The 22,369-nt window shown below is 34.5% G+C and overlaps 1 protein-coding gene across 1 annotated transcript in view; it reads right to left on the reverse strand.

The window, feature by feature from the left end:
- The window catches only part of LOC115452290, a 110,664-nt gene extending 102,488 nt beyond the window's left edge, over nucleotides 1–8,176 (reverse strand). The window contains exon 1 of the mRNA XM_030180772.2: nucleotides 8,007–8,176. Coding sequence (XP_030036632.2) covers nucleotides 8,007–8,065 — 59 coding nt within the window. The 5' untranslated portion in view covers nucleotides 8,066–8,176. The remainder of the gene's footprint in view (nucleotides 1–8,006) is intronic.
- Between the last annotated feature and the right edge of the window lie 14,193 nt (nucleotides 8,177–22,369).

Genomic DNA, 22,369 nt, shown 5'->3' on the forward strand with positions numbered 1-22,369 from the left:
CCCTAGATAAGATACCTAACCGACAACTGACATTAAGGTTGCAATCTGCCGTAAAAGCTAAGCTAAATCATGTCTCAATATGCTTGAAAAATTGTGTAGACAGCGTTAAAATGAGATATGTATAAGTAGGAGAAAATTCCATTTTATTAAATTAAAATTTGCGTAAAAACAATAATGTCATTATCGGTATAAATACAAATGCAATCGTATTTTTTTTACCGTGGCAGCGTAAATAATTTCCTGAAATTGTTTGCTAATATCTCCAAAATATTATACCACGAACTGTTTTAATCGACTTCCAACAACAGAAGGTTGTCGTGTATTTTTATTATATTATTGATTTTCACCGGTTATTTGTAGGCCATTTTTTTAATTATAGTTCAATCTATGACCATCCTTCACTTATCCTTGAATAAGTTATCGCAATTCTCGTCTGCGCTGAGCCTCAGAAACGCAACGTGCAACATGAAGTCCAAGTTCATGTTCAATTTGAAGAGAAGCCGAACTTTCTATAAGCTTGTAGATATGCACGTCTAAAGCCCGTCTCTGAAACTAAGTCTCTTACAGATTCTGATGTAATTTTACAATATAATTACTTCGTGTTCAAAATACGAGGAACTTTTTAGATTCATTTCACAGAGAGTTAGTGGCAACACTAAACGACGCGAGGGCCCGGGCGAAGAAATGGTCCCCGGTTTAACAGGTTTTTCGGTAAAATTGTAAAAATAGGTCCTTCAAGGCACCGTGCGAGGTCCCTGTATGGGCGAGGCTCCGGGCGCTTGTCCGGTTCGCCTCCCCCTAAGACCGCCTCTACAAAGAGTATAGTACTCGGCAGTGTATGAAAGATAAATTAATTCATAGTGAATATTACATGTTAGTTTTAGAAAGAGACAAATTATTTAATAATCAGTTACATAAGTATCGTTTCTACTAGTGATATCTTTATCAAGTTTTACAGCTGGCTTCCGATTTTCATTGTCTAGATATGTCACATATAACTCGATACCTACCGGCTTTCTTTTCGTAGGTAATTTATCTAAAATTAAATTATTAGAACGATTTCCAAACAACATTTATGCATATTATTAATACCTATAAGGTGTGTCGCGTTCCCTTTCAGAAGATTTCACTCTCCTCCACTGGTAACGTCTACTGCATCGTAAATAAGCTAATGTTTTATTTGGTTGGGTATTTTTTTATTGGTTTCAAATTACTGGTTGTATACAATACAGAGTCTATGAAAGTAAAATAATTAAATTATGTTTATTTACAAAAGTGAACATCCTTCTCGGTGATAACACAACATGCATAAAATATCTAAATATTCTCTTAATTATAGTTAATATTTAAAAAAATAATATGAATAATTAGGGCAACAAAAATTAAATTACAACAAAAACTTATGAAATAATAAAGTCAAAGAAGTGAAATAATACTGAAAAAGAAAATCTACAACAATACTAATAATAATGAAATTAATAAATATAACATTTTAGGAACTTAATGCTTTAGTGTAACGTAATAATATCTTCTTCTTCTATCTATATCTATATCTATCTATATCTTCTATACTTATAATAAATCTGTAGAGAGGTCAATTCTGTACATGAAATATATTTCCAAAATAACTATCAGGGGGTGATTAGGGATCGATACTGATACCAAAAATGCAATTAGTAAAATTTTTGTCTGTCTGTCTGTCTGTCTGTCTGTCTGTCTGTATAACCGTTATAGAAACAAAAACTACTCAACGGATTTTAACGAAACTTGGTACAATTATTTTTCATACTCCTGAGCTGGTTATAGTATACTTTTCCTCACGCTACAATTAATAGGAGCTGAGCAGTGAAGGAAAATGTTGGGAAAACGGGAGAAGTTACTCCATTTTTTAAGCTTCCGTCGCGTGTGCAACCTTAATGGTTAAAGCTACACAGAAATCATGTATGACAGAAATGTTCTCCTTAAAATTATATAAAAAATATCCCACGACAGCATATGTCATCTTTTATGGTTGACTCACAATAACACGTGTAACTCCCGATAGCTTAGCAGTTCGAAGCTTTCTCATTATATTTGTCTACTCTTACGTTTATAACACTCTCAGTCATCCCTAATTAAAAAAGTTAACATTATTAAATATTCCATAAAAGAATCATAGAAATCGGTATAGAAACACCAAAGTTATACATGAAATACGCTAATAATAAGCCATCACGCGTGAATACTGAATCATGCTATATGCTTCCTTCGATTTCACCAGGATCTCATCATCAGACCCTGACCGGACAATCGGACCTGAATACCACCATACATTAAAAAAACATCCCGACAAATTGAGCACCTCCTCCATTTCTGAAGTCCGAAATCTACGCGTCCGAAGCTGCGGGCGGAAGCTAGTTATATAATAATAATCATATTTTATTAAAATATCTTAAATAACTATTTTTAGCCACCTTTTATTCTAGTAAAAACTTATCGTTCACTTACAATGAGCTATAAATAAATTATTCATGATTTCCCAATACTACATGTAGACTGCTGGCAAAAAAGAGACATAGTTAAAGTATACACATGTTTTAGGTTTAATTTTAAAAAAGCATTACGTTATTAAATTCCTTCAATTCACTAATTTATACAACTGTATTCCTTTATTGTTTTGTTAATCTCGTCAAGAATTGTATAAAAAAAGTTTTATTCTTTATGGGCACGCTAAAGTGACCCCTCTGAACCTGATGGTGAGAAGAGGGATCTAATAGAATGTCGACTGACGAGAGATGATTATCCCTTGGCAGTCGACACAATTATGCCGGCCTGTTGACTTTGTATACGATGATCGCTATCCGGGCAGATATAAAATATATCCTACCACCAGCAGTTTGACTGTCTTTCCTCCTCGAACACTTAAAATCCGGGTACGATTTTAACAAAAATGTTAACATTTCTGTTCTGAAAAAGGTCGAACGGGTTGGACCCCTATTGGACCCCGTCCTAATGGCGATTACTATCACCATGCATTAGCATTACACGTACAAAAGTTTTAATCCAATTTTAATTAAACACATTGTGTTTTCTCTAATAGAAATGTTCCGGATATGTGATTATTGCGAGGTCGCGGTCCGAGCATCGCAATTTTGTAACCTTCAGGTTTTAACTTCGATTCATAATTGGGAAAATACAATTTTAAAATGTTAGTGATCCTAGATAACGCAGCGGTATCCAGGATTTGAGTTAGTGTTCAATATGAAAAAAAATATTCATGACATGAGATATAAAGCTTGGATTAGTTTGAATGCACTAATTGCATCTCTATAATTAAGTGTTTTTTTTTTTTCAAAATCTTGGAGTTTTATTTTCGATCACATTCATTGGCCTGTTACATCTAATATAGATTGAACAGCATAATATGTTGTTATTGTTTTTTTTTGTTTCTTTTTATACAGACACAGCAAACTACATCGACTAACGAGAGATGATTACCTCTCGACAGTTAACAAAATTATGCCGGCCCGTTAAGCTGGACTGCCTCGGTGGCGTAGTTGTATTGCATGTCCGGTACAATAGCGCTCTGAGGTCCTGGGTTCGAATCCCGGGTCGGGCAAAGTGATATTTGGGTTTTTCTGCTCAGTATCAGCCCGGAGTCTGGAATTTGTGTCCGATATGGCGATAGGCTCGCCCCCTATCACATCATGGGACGGAACATACTTGGCGAAAAGTGGGTGCCCTAGTTGCGCCTCTGCATACCCCTTCGGGCATATATGCGTGATGTTATGTATGTATGTTATGTTAAGCTGGATATTCACAAGCTGATGAAGCAAACTTACATGAGCAACTATGGTGAGTTGTAACACCTTGTGTACGGTGGTCATTATGCGGACGGATATAATTCTCCATGCCACACGTTATTTTGAAAGTGTGTAACAAGTTTGTAATGCACTGCGTCATGTTTAAGACAATAGAAATGGGCATATAGAGTACCATTCCAAGCAAATTTCATGCAGATACATGACACAGCCGCGTGACGCGTTTACAGTGTCATACAGAATAAGGCCCGGATGATAACGGGTTGCTAGTGCGTTCGTGTCGTTCAGCTCGTTTCTCGGATAGATTCCTAAGATGGGATTGTCGTGTGTCTGCGCCACCAAATATAGGTTTTCGCCAGACGGCGCGGTCTTTAACTAGACTTAACTGCTCAGCTGGGTAATATACGATCACTATAACTATAGCGCGCGGCGGGGTACGTATCACATAGCAGACCCCCCTTCCCCAACATCCCTACTGTAAAAACATAAATACGAAAACTCAGTCAATTTTGTAAACCTTTGATAATCAATAAAGAAAAAAAAATACTACAACGCTTTTACAGGTCAAAAAGTTCCCATATACCAGCGAAGATGTCGCACTGTTCACCTATATTCATGTAACGGACTTCTCCGCCTCGCAATGTTTACACTTTGAAACCTTTCAAAGTAAGTGCATCGTAATAAACTGCGTTGCAATTTCAGAAGTCATAACAGAATATAAATGCTTTTGTAAACATAAAATATGGTGAAGTAGTTCTAATAAAAAGGATAGGTACAGAAAAGAAATTTATTTACATTTGCTTTGTTTATTCCTGAGATCAATGCCGTAGATAGACTAGTGTGGAAAAACCTATATATTTCCTATAGAAGAACATTATAGATAATTTAATTTCTAAGCATTATACATCCTTATATCAATTAAATATAAAACTAAAGTTAAAGCCTGCAGAAAATCCTATTTATAGATTATTCTCTTCCCTTCTAATGAAGTAATGTTTTCAAAATATAACACGATTATAATCACGAAGTCTTCCTTCATTCACTAATCCCGAAATGTCGATGACATAATCTCACAGCAGGTATAATCCATTAAAATCCAGAAGGTCGTGACTCGATACGAGATATAAAAAAAATTATAGCCACCGCGCAATGTTACAGCACCACACATTAAAAAAGAACAATAAATAAACCATAGATATTGCACGGTAATGAGTAATGATTATAATTCCAGTTTTATGGCATCTGGTTCCCCTGATAAGTGTTTACCGGCATATGAACTAATGAATCTCAGGGAATGCGATCTAGGAGGAGATATTGGAATTAAATTTTTAGGGGATATACAAATTACAATGTTCATAATATTATATAGATACAGTAGAAGCAACAGTGATAAATTATACGTGTTTTGTGACACAGAACAAATTAAACTATTTTATTTCAAATAAAATAACATAAACAGCAGTATAAATGGAAACATAGAAAAAATCATAGTACATAATATTGTTTATATAATGATTTCCTATGTTTACGCGAATGTTAGACATTAAAATTAAACTATTTTTCTTCGTGGTCACAAAAGCTGCAGTCTTAGAAACGTCGGGAGAAAATTAAAATATAAAACCCCGATAAAATCCGGAAAATAATTTAGGTAACTTTAATTTTTTATATAATTACAACAAAAAAGAAATTCGCATTCACACCAATCTCCAGGCTATTTAAATTCGAAAAGCAAAATAGAAAAAGTAGCTTTATTTATTGAGATCTACGGAACCAAATCTGATTTGTATTGTCCATCTTAGCACGTAGAGATTCTCGAATAGGATGCAGACGTCACGGATGCCGAGCTTTGACGGGTACACAAAGAGCGCGTCCAGTTATGGAATAGTTATACCGAGAAAGAGGATTGAAAGAAATAATATTTTAATGTCGCAGTACAGATGATATATAAAAAAAACAACTACGACAACTAGGCAGTCATAAGCTATGTTAACACAACACAGCACTCGTTTACGGTGGCCAAAGTACCGATATTTTGGATGAGATCAGAAGCATCTACATTGTCAATGATGTAGACAAAAGACGGCTCCGTTTTGATTCGTTTATATTTGTCAATGATCAATGAAAGGTTGAAATTAGGCTCTCTCAGTACTGAGTTTTCAACGGTCCGGTAAAAGTTATTCGGAAGATACAACAAAAATTAAAAATGTTTGTTGAATAAAATAGTTCAATTAGTGTCGATTATTTTTAGTCATGTTATAATTTGGAAAATGTTTCTCTGGTAAATGATCTGTATCAGGTCTACGCGTCATCGAAACTAATTTCAATGAAAACGAAAACAATCCAGATCCCATTAATTAGCGCAAACCGGATCAAAAATATCTTCTGTTTACATGTATATTTAGAGTGCCACAGAATCATCCCGTCGTAATAAACACGAGTTGTTTATTTGAGGATGAAATCTGAACAGTTGTTGCAGTTTTGTGTTTTTATATCAAACTGTGTATACCTGAGAATATTCTATCAGAATTTCTAGGGTATGTGAAGTCTGCCAACCCGCATTGGACCAGCGTGGTCCACCACCTTAATCCATTAAGGAGTAGGGACTAAAACCTTCCAGTAGAAGAAGAGACCCGCGCTCAAGCAGTATGTGGTACAAACCGATATCGGACGTATACTATCCACACTGGGTGAATATTTAAGTACTTATGTCTTTAGGTACCCACCTAACTATAAAATTGTATTTTTCCCCTACCTCATAAGTAGTCAAATTTATTGTAAATTATGTTTCCCAACCCGTGGCCAGTAAATGTTGTTTTCTTTCTTTCTATATTACTTATTGGTATATCAAACGATCAGTAGTCATGTTTGCTAATGTTTTACAGTCTTATGTTTCAGAAGCATTGCAGAAGCATTAGCAAAACAACATAGATATCATGATGTTGCTCAATATATTTAGAGCATGTTGAATAAAGTGTTTTTTTTTTCTACCTATACACTATATTACTGCACGCTATAATTAATAGAAGCGGAAAATCAATGCAAAATGTTGCAAAAATGGGGAACATTTATTCCTTTTGAGAGTTTCCGTTATGCAATATTCCGTAGTTATGCAACAATCATGAATGACGAAACTGTTCCTTTTAAAAAAAAAAAAAAAAAACTTATAAAACAAAATCCCCCGCCGCACCAATCTGGACGCGATTAACTCTAGTTTTTGAGTTTTGATAAAATTTGGTATGGAGATAGTTTGAGACTTTGGGAAGGACGTAAGGTACTTGCTATCCCAGGAAAATATATAGCAAGACTTTTATCCCAAGAAATTCTTTTACCCTGGCAAAGCTACGACCAAAAGCTAGTATAATACAAACGTGATACTAATTGTAAGTCTTTCCACGCACAAATGGCATTAAAACAAATTGCCAAATGTCATAAATCACTAAAGAGTTTTGGCATTGTTGTCTCTATTTATTCCGGTTTGAAGGACATTTTATTATATTGTCATTCTTAAGCATTATGAGGCTTAACATCTAATGAGACGATGTTAATTACAATACATGGTTATACAGTATTTTAAATTAAAAAACATGGGTGATATTGCAGAGTAATGCCCTTTATAAGGCAAATTGTTGGTCTCATTTTATATTTAAAATGTTTAAGACATATCAGAATGTTGTCAAGAGATAAACAGAATGAATTGGTGGGTGTTCAAAGCAAAACAAGACACCAGTTTAATTTCTCCGCGAATAAATACATAAGTATTGCGAAAATAATGTATGATAATCCAATTTGCTACCGACATTCCGACTCAATTGAATTGCGGTTTTGGTTACACGTTCATTGGTTCGTAAAATGTTTTGTACAGAAAACATTGTTAGATTAATTTTAAATGTATCTTTATATTCATTTATTGATACAAATTAAATTGACATGATTGCATTGAAAGTTTGATTGTTACAGCAATAAATAAAGTGGCCATTTTAGTTGTCAAACTTACCATAGATAATATTTTTATTTTCAACAAACTCCTATTTTTAAATTCCGAACGTTTTTGTTTTCTTAACTGACTGCTGAAAGGTAGTAAGTAATCTATACATTGTGTGAGATTTAAAATTTGCTAATAAACTGTTTAAATCTTTAATACGTTAAAATTAGTACAGAATCTACGACTTCTATCCAAATTAATGACTAAAGAATTTGAATACGTACATTTTGGTGGTTTTTGTAACTTTTGCTGTAATTATCTGCTCTGTAGGAGGATGTTGCATGATTAAACATTTCTTATTCACTTCACTTCTACACTGGTTAATAAACTTGCGAAAACTTATAATATGTCCACGGCGTATAAAGTCGAGTCGAAACTGAAATTGGCGGGTGTGTGCGTGGCCGCGTTATTTTTGTTCCAATGTACGTAATAATAAAAATATATTTCGCTAACATGCTCCGCAAATGTAGCTATAAAAATTAAAATGTGAATTAAGTAGTGGTCTGGTTTACTATTACTTTTGTTTTTTTGAACCGATTTCTATTTTTTGTGTTTATTTGTTTGACAAATTATTGGTTTGTTGTACTGTTAAAATTAATATATTGAGTTTAATCAATTGGAAATTCTTAGACGATGTTTTTTTATTATTTTTCGGCAATATCTAATGTTAAATGCAGTAGTCATATTCCATGGTTCGGTTACCACCTCTACGCTATTTTCTACTTAAGCTTTTTTTTTTAATCCCCGAATATTTTGTCTGGAGAAACTGCTATGGAATTATATCACAATCTATATAATAATCTATATTAAATACAATATATAGTGAAATAATACTACCCACAAAACTGCATTATAAACACAAGAATCTAATGTCATTGTAAAAAAATCAATTTAGGGTTAAAAAGCTAAATTCCAAGTCAATTATCAACAAATAAATAACAATCAAAACATGAAAACGTAAGGCCATTAATTATAAAGTGTAATCGAGCAACAAGAGACTATTCTGCCGTTTAAATTGAATACAATGCTGTTTATTTATTGTTCGAAACAATAATGTGGAAATAATCTCCAATTTAGTTTGAGTTGTACGGTTAATGTATTATAGATTAGTTATCTTCGCAACTATTTGGCTTGAACTGAGTATGATAAAGGGAAATTACATAAACATTTTAATTCGTGGTTTTGGTGTGGTTGTAGCCAGTGTAACTACTGGACATAACAAGACTTAACATCTCATGTCTTAGGATGGCGAGCGCAGTGGAATACCAAACAATACTTTGTAATTTCAGGTGTTGGATGGTGTTTATGGGCGATCGTTTCCTTTACTATTAGGCTATGGCAAGCTCGTTTCGACATTCAAAGCAATAACAAAAAAAAAATTGAAAATTTTATGAGTGAAAATATTTTTCCTAAAATATATTCATTTTCTTTTCACCTATAACTATAATAAAAGATGCCTCATTACAACCGTCAAACCGTTCCTAAACAAATTCGAATTAAATAGAATACTATATTAGCCGCCTATAATTGGCTTAAACACAATATTTTATATAAGCATTTGGACTGTGGTTTTTATTATTTGATAGTATTTTACGATTCCATTGTTCTCGGACTGAAAATATATATATCACACCTTTAAAATTACAACGACGCAAGTGCAAAACACCAAATAATTGACTTTATAATGCACAAAATTTTAAAAGTGAAACTATTGAATGCAACATAGTCTTTCGTGTAATTAGTGAAAATACAATAGTTTGTCAATTTTCAAATATTGTGGATTATAAAGTCAATTTAATGTTTTTTAGCACTGGCGTCATTTTAATTCTAAAGATACGATATCTCTATACATTTCATTTTCTCTGTGACTGATCAAAACACCCAATAAATACTCAACCATGCGTTCAAAAGCTGACTGAATCTTATCGGAACAGAGGTCCACTCGAGCCACCTCAGACAGTTTGAGAGGCAATTAAATACGCGAGTGGTGTTGAGAGCTGACAATTGCACGGATTAACGCGTACACTGCAGTAGATTAGCCGGTAGTTTCGGTTTTAGGAAGCTCAAAGTTAAGTGCAGTTCGACCTCGTCAAGTTGAATTGTTTTAGATGCAATTTTAAACTGTCGTTGATTAAGTAGATGTATTGTATATGAGATTCTAGCTAACATATATACCACTGTAATCTGGTTTTAATCATGTCCAGCGCTGGAGTTTACAGGTTTCAAGGTTATGGACTTTTTATTTGTACGTGCACTGAAAAGTGACGCCAGTGCTGATAGGGCGTAATAGAGATCCAAAAGAATGTCGACTGACGAGGGATAGTTACCCCTAGGTCTACACTTATGCCGTGTTGATACCGGATATACACAGACTGATCCCGGAACGCGATACACTTACATGTGCTACTATGGCAAGTTTTAACACCTTGTGTACGGTGGTCGCTATCCAGGCGGATACAAAATATATCCTACCACCAGCAAAACGCTTAGTACTGTTAATTTACTTACCTAAAATTTACATTAGATAAGGTGCTTTCATGCTCTTCTATTTGCAATAAAAAAATGTTCAGATACAGAAAATCAAGAAACACGACGCGAAGGAACAAATGTAAAAATTCACGAGAACAAATTCGCCAGGACATCTAATAAATACCAATTTCCACTGTGATTCGTAATCGTATGGATGTCAAACAAGACTTCGCAGTCATGTTAAACGATATCGATGGGTTTCGATGTGTTTATATACAATATTTTTATCAGCGATGGTGTGCAGTCGGGCCGAATTTTTCCGATTTAAAATGTCACGCCTCGAATCTCAGAGCGGTGTTGCGTGAACGGGAAACCAATACGCGACATATTCACACTTTTGTCCTTGAAAGGGTAGACAGAGGACTTATACGCCTCATTCATCATTTAGAAGAGTCATTATATCAAAATTTGAGAGCATTTTACAAATCCTAACTTATTAAAAAAAAGCGTTCGATCTGAAAATAAATATCAAAACAGCATTTTATAAAGCGGTTACATACTACTCTACGTTTTTAAAAATTGGGCGTATTACTCTGTGATAATTATATTTCAATAGTATCATAAAACTTTTTTTGTAAATAATGATCACTCGATTATGAATTGAATATGCAGTATAAAATCTTATCTAGACGAAGAGAACGTAACAAAATCACGTAGGTAACGGAATATATAGCGCACAGAAACTAAAAGTGGACTGGCAATGTCGCGCGGACCGATAAATCGAGGGAAAAACATATCCTTGAGTAGAAACCATGAAGACAAATGATGCAAAAAAGACTATACGCTAGAAGGTCGTGAAGAAAGTCATCAGATTGAATTGGATGAAGAGAGCTCAAAGCCGAAACGAATAGTTGTTAAAGGAGGCCTTTATCAAAACGTTTGAAAACAACAAATGTAGATGACAGTAGCGAAGGGTGAAATATTTCAAAAGGTAACCCGAGAAAAAAAAATGTCTTACCTAACATATCGCGACCTATTAAACAGAAAATAAAAATTAAGACAAACATAAATAAACCTAAAAGAGAAGTCGGTAGGAATCTGGTTGTATGGATGCTTCGCCACTGATAGATATAACCATAATTCAAGATACACAACTCAATCACGAATACATGAAACAAGAACCAAATTATATCGCAACTCGAACCTGTATCAAGTATTTAGCCTCAGAGCTATGCATCAAAGTAGATACCGGTACTTACATCGCTTGCAGAATGAACTATGGAGCTACAGAACAAATTTGCCGATAGTTTACGAGCGCTGCTAAAGTTTAGAAGCAGTAACACGGTTTTCAGATATCACATGGATTTTAAATCACCCTGTAAATATTCTGTCAGCGTCGTATCATAAATTTTATACAGGGTGAATGGTTTAATGGTTTTTTTTTTACAAATGTAATGCTATATATAAGGATCTTTTATATAAATTGTTCGCTGATATAAATTTCAATTGAGGAAACCTCATGACTTCATTGCACCAGACGGTAAGTGAAGTGGGGTCCAATAGCCTGTCGACTCACGAGAGTTGATTATCCTTTGGCAATCGACACAATTATGCCGGCCTGTTTAATAAATTAATACATTTAATTTATATTAATACATGATCTTAATCTTTGCTTTTGCGGTACTTTACTAAATAAAATAGTCGCTAACGAAATAACACAGCTGTGTAAGCAGCCTTATACCAAATACAAGCTGACGTTTTATATGAAAGATCTTGAACTTTATGGGCAATGACAAAACTGCTTACGAGGGTGAGTGGATTATCGAACTAATCAACAAACTTGTTGCTAAACTGAAGATATATGTTCAGAAACTGTCAGTTACTTGAAGATTTAGTATTGTTTGAAATAAATTTAAAATTTTATTTTTATTTTTTATTTAATGACACACCAACAGCGTATGCATTAATAAATTACAAATAACATCATTATACAAAATCAATTCTTATTCACATGTCCATTAAAGGTATATACAACATTCACGCAATATAAGTAACAATTTTATAAGGCAGACACTAAAGAGACTAATTTAAAAGAAACTAAAAAATACTATTGAATTAAGGGAAAAATAAAACATACAATAACAATATAAAAATATAAACTAAAATGAATATATGTCTATTATTCGAATCGGGTTAGCAAGGTGACATTTTTTGTTCTTATTATTAATCCGGTGTCTGGAATTTATAGGACATATAACAAATGGCAAAACTTATATCACATCATGCAAAAGAGGTAGGCAGAGGCACAACTAGTACACCCAATTTGTTACGCGAAAGTTCCGTCACATGTTGCAAGCCTGTCAAAACAAAAAAAAATAATAAAGTGCTCTGTCCAATCTACACGATCCCTAACAACTAAGTTCCTAAGGGCATTTATATGACAGAGTGAATTATTAAGTGACTGCAACCTATTAGATAATATCTTTGTATATTTAAAAGTGTAGTATACTGGATTAGTTTGCATTTGTTGCTTTGAACGCAATAATCTCAGGAAGAACTGGTTTTAATTGAAAAATTGCGTGTTGGATAGACCATTAATCAAGGAAGGCTATAGCCAATGTAACATCACGCCATGATCAATAGGAGCGGCACATCAATATATTTATTTGTGTTTATTATTATATATTACATGCGTTGTTATTCAAATAATTTTTTATTAAATTAAAAAAAGATGTATTTTAGGACCATTGAAAACTAAAATCCAATGCGCGAACCAAACGCAGTCGTTCTCAAGGCACTTGCGCCAAAAGGACACTAATGAACTCGGCATGTGGACTCAGGCATGTCTTGCCGATAGTTCAAACATATTGATTTCGCTTCGGACCCATGCATATTCCTTGGATGTCAGTGGACAGGTTAATCAAACAAGTTTAACATATTAAGGGACTGATTTGCTATAAATATAATAAAACAGCAAAATTCTACGTACCTGTGCATTGAAAGAAAATGATAAAAAAAGGAAAATAAAGAAGAGTAATAAAACACCTATTAGACATTTCTAGAACCTTGTTCTGTATGATTTTTTTTCTATAAAAAATAAGAGGGAAACTGAAGAAGTGTAATAAAACCAAAATCATCCATTCTAGAATATTTTTCTGTTTTTTTTTGTTTGTAAGCGCGTATCTCCAAAACTTTAAACCTTGTACTTGAAATAACTGTAGTTTTGAATATTAAATAATAACGTCCCTGAACGAATTAATATTTGTACGCTCAAATGGCAGATCATAGAGCTCTTATTAATTATTTTATTAATTACATTACATCAAAACATGTTCGCTAATATTGTTATTTTGTAAAAGTAACATGAAATAAATTTTAACAGCTCTATAAATGGCACACCTAGAAATACTACGTCTAAATTAATTTGTGATTAATCAACGCCGATTTTTATAATTTAAACCTTTTTTTAAATATTCAAGACACGCTCAACGATACTTTTAAAGTTTCATTATTCTTTAATTTTGAAATATTTTAGAGTGTTCTGTTGTTCTTAGTCTAAATATTCTCATTTAACATTTTAATTATATTTCTTCACTAAATAATAAACCCAGCTATTCAAATATTTAGAAGTCATATGTAGGCAAACCTTTTACTGTTAATAAGTACTTACCACGCTTCCCATCAGGCGGACGCTATGGACATTTAGAATAGAAAAATATAATCTCTGGCCTCATAAAAAATAATCCATCAAATATTTTCCCACTATAGCAGGTAACAAAAATATTACCTATCAAAACTAATGGTTATCGACTTTGAATATTTCCCTATAGTGGGAACATTGATTGATTTCGCACAGCGACTGTCCCTGGCGAGTCATCACTCAAATTATAACGCCATCTATGTTACAGCGTTAACATCGTTTTACTGCCATAAATCATGGAGAGATATAGTTATTGCACTGAAATCAGAAGAGTACTATAAAAAATAAGAACAAAGTTGCACTTAACACGTCAAAAATTAATAGTTATTATTACTAAATTACATTTAAAAAAATTATTTAATTACAGCAATTTTGAATTAGGAATGAAATTGATTAAAAAAATACACAGTTACAAGACAGAAAAATTAAACGACATGTGTTTTTACACATACTGGCTACTCCAAAATTAAAACTGTGGTGGAACTTTTATATAAGCAAACAAATAATACTATAATTTATTAACGGCTTTTGAAACTTTTACTAGGTAGGTCTCAGAGAATGTTTCTACTGTTTATGGGCGGTCATATCGCTTACCATCAAGCGAACGACAAGCTCGTCTCGTCATTCAAATCAAAAAGGAAAACAAAGACCAAAAAGCATTTAATACTCAGCTGTCATAACTTCTAAAAATGTTCGCTCGCAATCCCAAAGTCAGAATGTAACTTCTTTACATAAAGGCATCAGTTAGAATTCTTAAAACACATGCAGACATCCTATTACCATTTCCATTCCAAAGGATACGTTCTAATGTCATTTACACTTAAAATACTCGTATATATTCATATTCTATAAAAGCAGCGTCATTATGACGACGCCTACACTCATTTCAGTTTAATTGTGAAGGGAACTACATAAAATATGTACGAGATATTTCGTCTAATGAACATTTTACGATTCTACCAAGTGGAGCATATTTCATATGCATTTGGTGTTTTATTACATTTGCCAGCTTTTTGCATAAGATTTTTTTCTGTTGGAGCAATTTCTCTTTGCCTTCCATCTCTTGGTTTCGGAATTCCAATTTTGAAATGGAAGTAGTGACAGGTTTGAATTTTTTTGCGGCCAGTAACTGAGTTTTTTCTTCAATAGTTATTTTTTGTTATGTATTTTTTACTTCGAAATCTATGTAGTCATTTTAACGCCTCCTAAAACTTTTCCTTCTCAATACGTATGAAACAGAGAGTTTTCTTATTCTGTCTCAACAATTTCGGTGTAATTTCCCCTTAATCAATAGTCATCACTAACGCATCTTATCTATATATACTATTATATAAAGCTGAAGAGTTTGTTTGAACGCGCTAATCTCAGGAACTACCGGTTCAAATTGAAAAAATATTTTTGTGTTGGATAGCCCTTTGTTCGTGGAGTGCTATTGGCTATGTATCATAACGCTATGCCCAATAGGAGCGGAGCAATAATGTCTAATCTCAGGAACTACCGGTTTGAGCTGAAAAATACTTTTTGTGTTGAATAGTCCTTTGTTTGTGGAGTGCTATAGGCTATATATCATCACGCTATGACCAATAGGAGCGGAGCAGTAATAGCTAATCTCAGGAACTACCGGTTTGAACTGAAAAAATATTTTTGTGTTGGATAGGCCTTTATTCTTGGAGTGCTATAGGCTATATATCATCACGCTATGTCCAATAGGAGCGGAGCAGTAATGAAACTTGTTGCAAAAACGGGGAAAATGTTTTGAGAGCTTCCGTTGCGTGCGCTGCGTAAACGGTTAAAGATATGCACCAATGATGTATGACGGGATTGTTCCTCTTAAAAAGTTCTACGAAAATATATTATAAAACAAAGTCCCCCGTTGCATCTGTCTGCCTGAACGTGTTAAACTAAAAAACTAGCCTACGTATTAAGATGAAATTTGGTATGGAGACAGTTTATGACCCTGGGATGAACATAGCCTCCCGGGAAAATATATAGTGTCACTTTTGTAACGGAAAACTTTAGCCCCAAAAACTTTATAACGCGGGCGGAGCCGCGTGCAAAAGCTAGTTTTTCATAATTTATTTAAATTATTGTACAATCACTCCCATACGAGGCCTTGTTTTTCGTGTGCAGAAACACGTTATCGCTTCCCATGCAAGGCCTAGCCTGTCTCGTGGATTCATAGATAAATATTGTCAAATTTTATTTTAAAATAAACAAAAACACTTGCCTTACAGTAACATAATTCTAAATTTATATAATTCTAAATACCTTCATAATATGAAATAAAAATTAATTCACGTTCCTAGTCAACTACAACTATTCGAAACTAGCTTGGCAGACTTTTAGCTCGTTGTAAACAAGTTTAACTAATAGCCACGCTCAGGGGTGGTTTAAAGTGTTATATCCGAGGCAGTGAGCCGAGATCGCCGATATAATCAACCGTGAAGGCGTTGGCATCCTTACATAGCTATTCTTCGCTTATAGTTTCAGTTTTATATTTTATAACACACTATTACTTTAGCTATTTGTTACGAGTGATAAGTTGCTGTTGTTCATTTAGGTATGAGAAAAAAGTGATCTGATTTGTGGAAAGTGATAATGAACAGTATAAATAAATATGCCGAATATAGCAGTTAATTAGGAGTTTATATAAATTTACTAATACAATTAACTTTTAATTAACTGCTACATCTTTATTAATTTACTTTGCTAAAAATTTTTAAAATTGCCTTAATATAATCTTATATTATTTAAGTACCTACTTTTTGTCAATACACACCGGAGTCATAATCAAAGTATAGAATCCAAATATCTTTTAATAATATAATAATTCCAGCTCTATATTAAGTATTCTGCCCACTGCTGGGCACGCACCTCTTCTATTACTAAGAACGTAATAGAAGACACCGCGCTGGCCTAGTGCGGATGAGTAACCTTCACACACCCTCAAAAATCCTATAAAGAACTTCTCAGGTATGAAGTTTTCCTCACGATATTTTCACTTCAGCGTAAAAGCAAGCGATAATTCACAAAGTATACTCACATAACTTGGGTTTTGAACGTGCAAAGCTACGGCAACTGCTAACTAGTCTATAGCCGTTGACATAAAAAAGAAATTAGAATTTTATCGCGGTTTTAATAAAATAGTTTGGATATACTAAAAAAATAGCCAAATGCATTTTTAATATACTAAAAGACAGTCTCTTATCTTGTAAAAACTGTACGAGGCAAGTAAAGTGCAAGCCAAAAAATGGTGCTCGGAAGCCGAGAGCGTCCGCGATAGCTAATTATGCCATTTCGCTTAATTTCTTTTTCACTCCTCGTTGTAAAGTCTCAATACGAGAGGTGATAATTTTTATGAGTGCATTTTTATTTTTTTTATTGCGGATTGAATGACGAAACGAACTTGCCATTCGCCTGATGGTAAGCAATACGACCGCCTATAAACAGTAGAAACACCATCCAACAACTTGAATTACAAATTATTGTTTGGTATTCCACTATGTTCGCCATCCTGAGACATGAGATGTTAAGTCTCATTATGTCCAGTAGTTACGCTGGCTACAATGTCCTCCAAACCGGAACACAACCATGGCTACACACCGCTGCTTGGCGGCAAAAATAGACATTGCGCTGGTTACCTACCCAGGCGGACTCTCACATATGAGAGACCTACCACCAGTAAAAAATGAAAAGTGCTTGTTAAAAGAATAAGGTACTTAAGTGTATATTTTATTGATGCCGCCTTCGTGATAAATATTTAAGTAGTATGTGTTTGTTTTTTGTAACAGTACGGCGAAATGATACAACTGCACCTGATGGTAAGTAAAATAGGTTCCAGATAGACAGCGAGAGATTTGTTTGCAACGTAGCATCGTCTATTGATCGTCTGGTGGTAGGATATATTTTATAACCGCTCGGATAGCGACCACCGTACACAAGGTTTTAACACCTACCATAGTGGCCTACGTAACTGTGTCGCGTTCTGAGATCAGCCTGTGTATATCTGGTTCCAGCAGGCCGGCATAATTCTGTCGACTGCTGAGGGGTAATCATCTCTAGTCAGTCAACATTCTATTGGACTCCACTTACCAACAGGTGCAGCGCGGTCAATTTTCCGAGTCCGTGAAAAAAAATGGAAGAGGTTTACAGGTCTAGTAATACCAGTGGCCTTGTTCATGTTTAAGCCGTATCGTATGAAGTTTGAAGAGCAACAGCCACGACCTCAAATTAGTTATTTTGTTGGTGGCTTACTTGGTCTTTAGGGTCTGTTTTTCGCTGACATCAATACCATAAAGAAATGATCAACATGTAAAAATAAATTGATGCATTAGTGCATCTAACTAAAACTTCTACAATCAGGACTGTAGATTCTGTAGTAAAAATATTTAAACTTTTAAAAATCGAATTCCCTTAAGTATTTCTGTGAACTCTTTCTGTTCCACAAAGAAAGACAATCCAATAGACGGTGCACCGTTGAAAACAAACACCAAATTGCTCCCTAACTTGAGATTACATGGCGTGTCGTTGCAATAGTAGGGCTGGGGGTCGCCAATTTTATTTATCTTTGTGAATTTTTACGTAAGTAAATGACAACATCAGCTTATGCTGACCTCAACTGATATAGGTTGCTATTTTTCATAAATAGTGTGTACTAACACTATCCGTCATCTCTAGAACGTGACCACACGACACGAAGATTCGTGTCGTTTAATTGTCATTGGCCATAAAACCAACACGTGAGTCACGTGTTAGTTTCTCGACCTATCAGAACGAGACGACACGGACTATCGTGTCGTGTTTTTTTTCCGCATTCTAAAGGGAATTACATTAGGGAAGAACATTGAATTACAAGTTGGTTAGGGCTTCACGGTGCTTCACATTCTGAGTGTCGCTTATTAATCATTGGCCGCAAGACTAACACGTGAGTCACGTTTCTCGTCCAATCACAATGCAACGACACGGAATACCGACTATCGTGTCGTTTTCTTTGCCATATTCTAAGGGGGCAGAACTTTGAATTACAAATTGGTTAGGGTTTTACTATGCTCCTCATTACGAGATATGAGACGTAAGGTCTTATAATGTTCCAATATCTTTCAAAGTTGGTAATTAGTGCAGCCACATCGCCGAGCTTGTATCTGTCTATAACGCGATAAAATACGAGTGTATCGCCGTATTATCCGGTACTATATCCAAAGTCTTAGCGACATACTCATGATAAAACCACTTTAAACATTATCAGTTTTACTAATAAACTTGTTTTAGCGTTAAGGGGTGATTAAAATTGTTTAAATAGCTGTCATAAACATCACCGGTTTCCTAGTTTAAACCTTATTAAAAGGCAATATGGCGAGTTTTGAGTTGCAGCTGATCGTGTAAATTTGTGTTTTAACTAAGCATAGCTTTGGGAAATTTTTATAAGTAAGACTGTAATTGTTAAATGCCCAAATTTCAAATGATAATACTCTGAAAGAGCTTAAAACATCGACAACCCTAGCACACCAATCACGCCTCTACAAGTCAATGCAGTGAAAAATAAACCGCTAGACTTGGTGCGCAACCCATTTCGTATGTTTTCTGATAAAATCATACGGCTAAAAATCGACAATGTTTACACTTTGGTCAAATTTTTTATAGTTGTCCACTTAGATGTCGTTTTGTAGGGTTGTACTTAACTATTGATATGGTATAATATTCAACAAAAGCATAAATGGAAATATATAATTTGTAAACGTAAAATGAATTTAATTAACGTATCTCGCAAAGTAATTGAATAGATATAAGACCACTAGTTTCTTAATGCATTTTATTATTGTTATTGTAATTTATTTCATACGACAACTTCTGAGCTAAAAATGATTTTACAAACTGGGAAAACCCAACCTGTATGCTTCATGTACCTATATAAAGTGTAAGCTCTTATTTTTTAAGACAATAATAAAATTGACAGCCCTAAACAATATATAACACCCAGCCTCCATCACGGAATGCCAACCTCGTATTACTAAAGCGACGCAAAAACTAACGAAACTTGACGCAGCCCTTTATTTCCCCGAATCGGGCGAACCGCCATTACTTCTCTAATATTATTATCGGATATAGGATGGAACATTTATCTGATTATTATGTAATTAGAGAAGACTAGGTTTTGCACTCTGCTCCGTGTGCATGTTAATCCTTAGAATAATCCTCACTGCATTTATTATAAGTGTAACAATAATTGTCGATTAATACGAAATCGGAAAAAAAGGAACCTTAAGGGAGGTTTAAAGTTACGTAATTCTCCTTACCATCCAAATCCTTAGTTACTTTGTATTTATTTTCCGTGATCGTCTACCCGGGTCGGAATCTTTCACATATCTCTTCAACAAATATTTCTATACCATGGCCCGAACATTTTCATTGAGCAATGCTACTTACAAATCTTAGTAAACTTGGGGGGGGGACGAATTACGTATCAAATAGCGGACCTTCGCCCCCACTCCGCCGTCACCCGATGTGAAACACTATAGTTAACCATTTTCGATTATATTAAACTCCTATTTCGAATCAATAGAAAAAAATATGTTAATAAACTTGTTTTAAGTCATAGTACAAATCTATATCAATCATCCTACATCTTTTACTGAATTGTTACAAAGAAAATCGAGCACCCCCAGCTCAAATCACAATTTACGTCTGCAAGTAATTGGAATTATAATTAAAATACGTTGCACCTCTGTCGTCACGACAAAGAAATCAGGTCACGCTTGCAGGTGATGCCCTGATAACGAGTTTTATTCCGGGCACGGCGTAAAATCACTTAGTAGGGGATATAACCTCAGCGAAAAGATTGCCCTTGCTTGCAAGCGGTTGGTGCTGTCTACAGAGATTCTGTTTCCTCAGTTGAGCATTCTCTGCACCTGTACTGACAATTACGTGATGATATTTAAGAATAACGAGAGTTAAGATCTGTTTCTAAATTGTATGAATATGAGTTTCGATTTATATAGTTTGATAAAGATCAATGAATAAGTATCATAACGTGCTGATTTATTTAATTCAGTTTTATAAAAGGACGAGCTTGCCGCCCGTCTCATAGTTAGCCATACCACTAATGTAATGTATGTATTTTAATAATTACAAACTGAGGGTAATTTTGTAATAAGTTCAACGGCCCGTATGGTCGCGCCTGTCTACGAATATACGTCTGATTGTGAAGTTTTAATTTCATTACTCGTTCTAGTATTCTAGTTATTTCCTCAACAATCACTTACAAACAGATGAATACCATAAAAAACTATGTACTACAAAATTCTGCGTGACATTTCACTGCGCTCGTCACCAACTACTATATGTATATATTCACTATTGTCGATGCTCGTCACTCTAAGACAAAAGATTTTTTGGTATACGAGTACAGCAATTTCATCCCACGGTCCCTGATGGTAAGTGAAGTGGAGTCCAATAGAATGTCGACTGACAGAGATAATTACTTCTCGACAGTCGACACAAGTAAGCCGGCCTGTTGGAACCGGATATACACGGACTAATCCCGGAACGCGACACACTTACGTGGGCCACTACAGCGGGTTTTAACACATCGTGTACGGTGGTTGCTATCCGGGTGGATATAAAATATAGGATATCACCAGCAAAATGTCTCATAATGCTGTGAAATTACGCTGGGTATATCATTCAAACCAGAACACTGTAGTGCATGTATGGCGATAAAAAAAGATATTCCGGTGGCACCTACTCCGACGGCCCCGTATACGTGAGACCTTCCACTAGTAAGATACGTACCACCAATGATTCCCATTGCCGTGGTTACGTTACCATTCAACATATTAATATGGGCACACTATTCTTTAGTGACAGAAATAGCCAACGCAGTAACCAAACGGATCTACGTTACTCAGAGATATAGATGCCACTTCTGTTGAATTCTCACGAATTTACATGAATTGATGACATTGCAAATTTTGGTCTTCCTGTACACAATTTGACACCAGTGGATGGAGGGCGAAAATAAACTAATCTTACTGATATTTTACAGATATAAATGCTAAACTGTGATGTTTGGATTTTGCTAGAAGAAAGGCAGAAACCGTTGAATGTCTAAAAGAAAAGCATACGATGCACGAAATATTTATTACCAGGAACACTACACGCGGGTGCAATGCGAGCAATGCCTAATTAATTCTAAATAATTCATTATCTTTAGATTATGATGACTGAACCTATGATCGTTCTTTACAACGAAAAAAAGTATCTGCAAATATTTGTTTCGAATTTAAGAGCTATGGATCCAAAAGTAGCTCGCCTTCTTTGATTCTTATGACACATGAGTTAACTTTGTGGGGACTTGTAACTGTTTCAACAGTATTTTTCAATCATTTATTAAATCAATACAATCTTAATACGTATGAACTT

Source organism: Manduca sexta, chromosome 12, assembly GCF_014839805.1.
Source record: "Manduca sexta isolate Smith_Timp_Sample1 chromosome 12, JHU_Msex_v1.0, whole genome shotgun sequence".
In the NCBI taxonomy this organism is placed as follows: Eukaryota; Metazoa; Arthropoda; class Insecta; order Lepidoptera; family Sphingidae; genus Manduca; species Manduca sexta.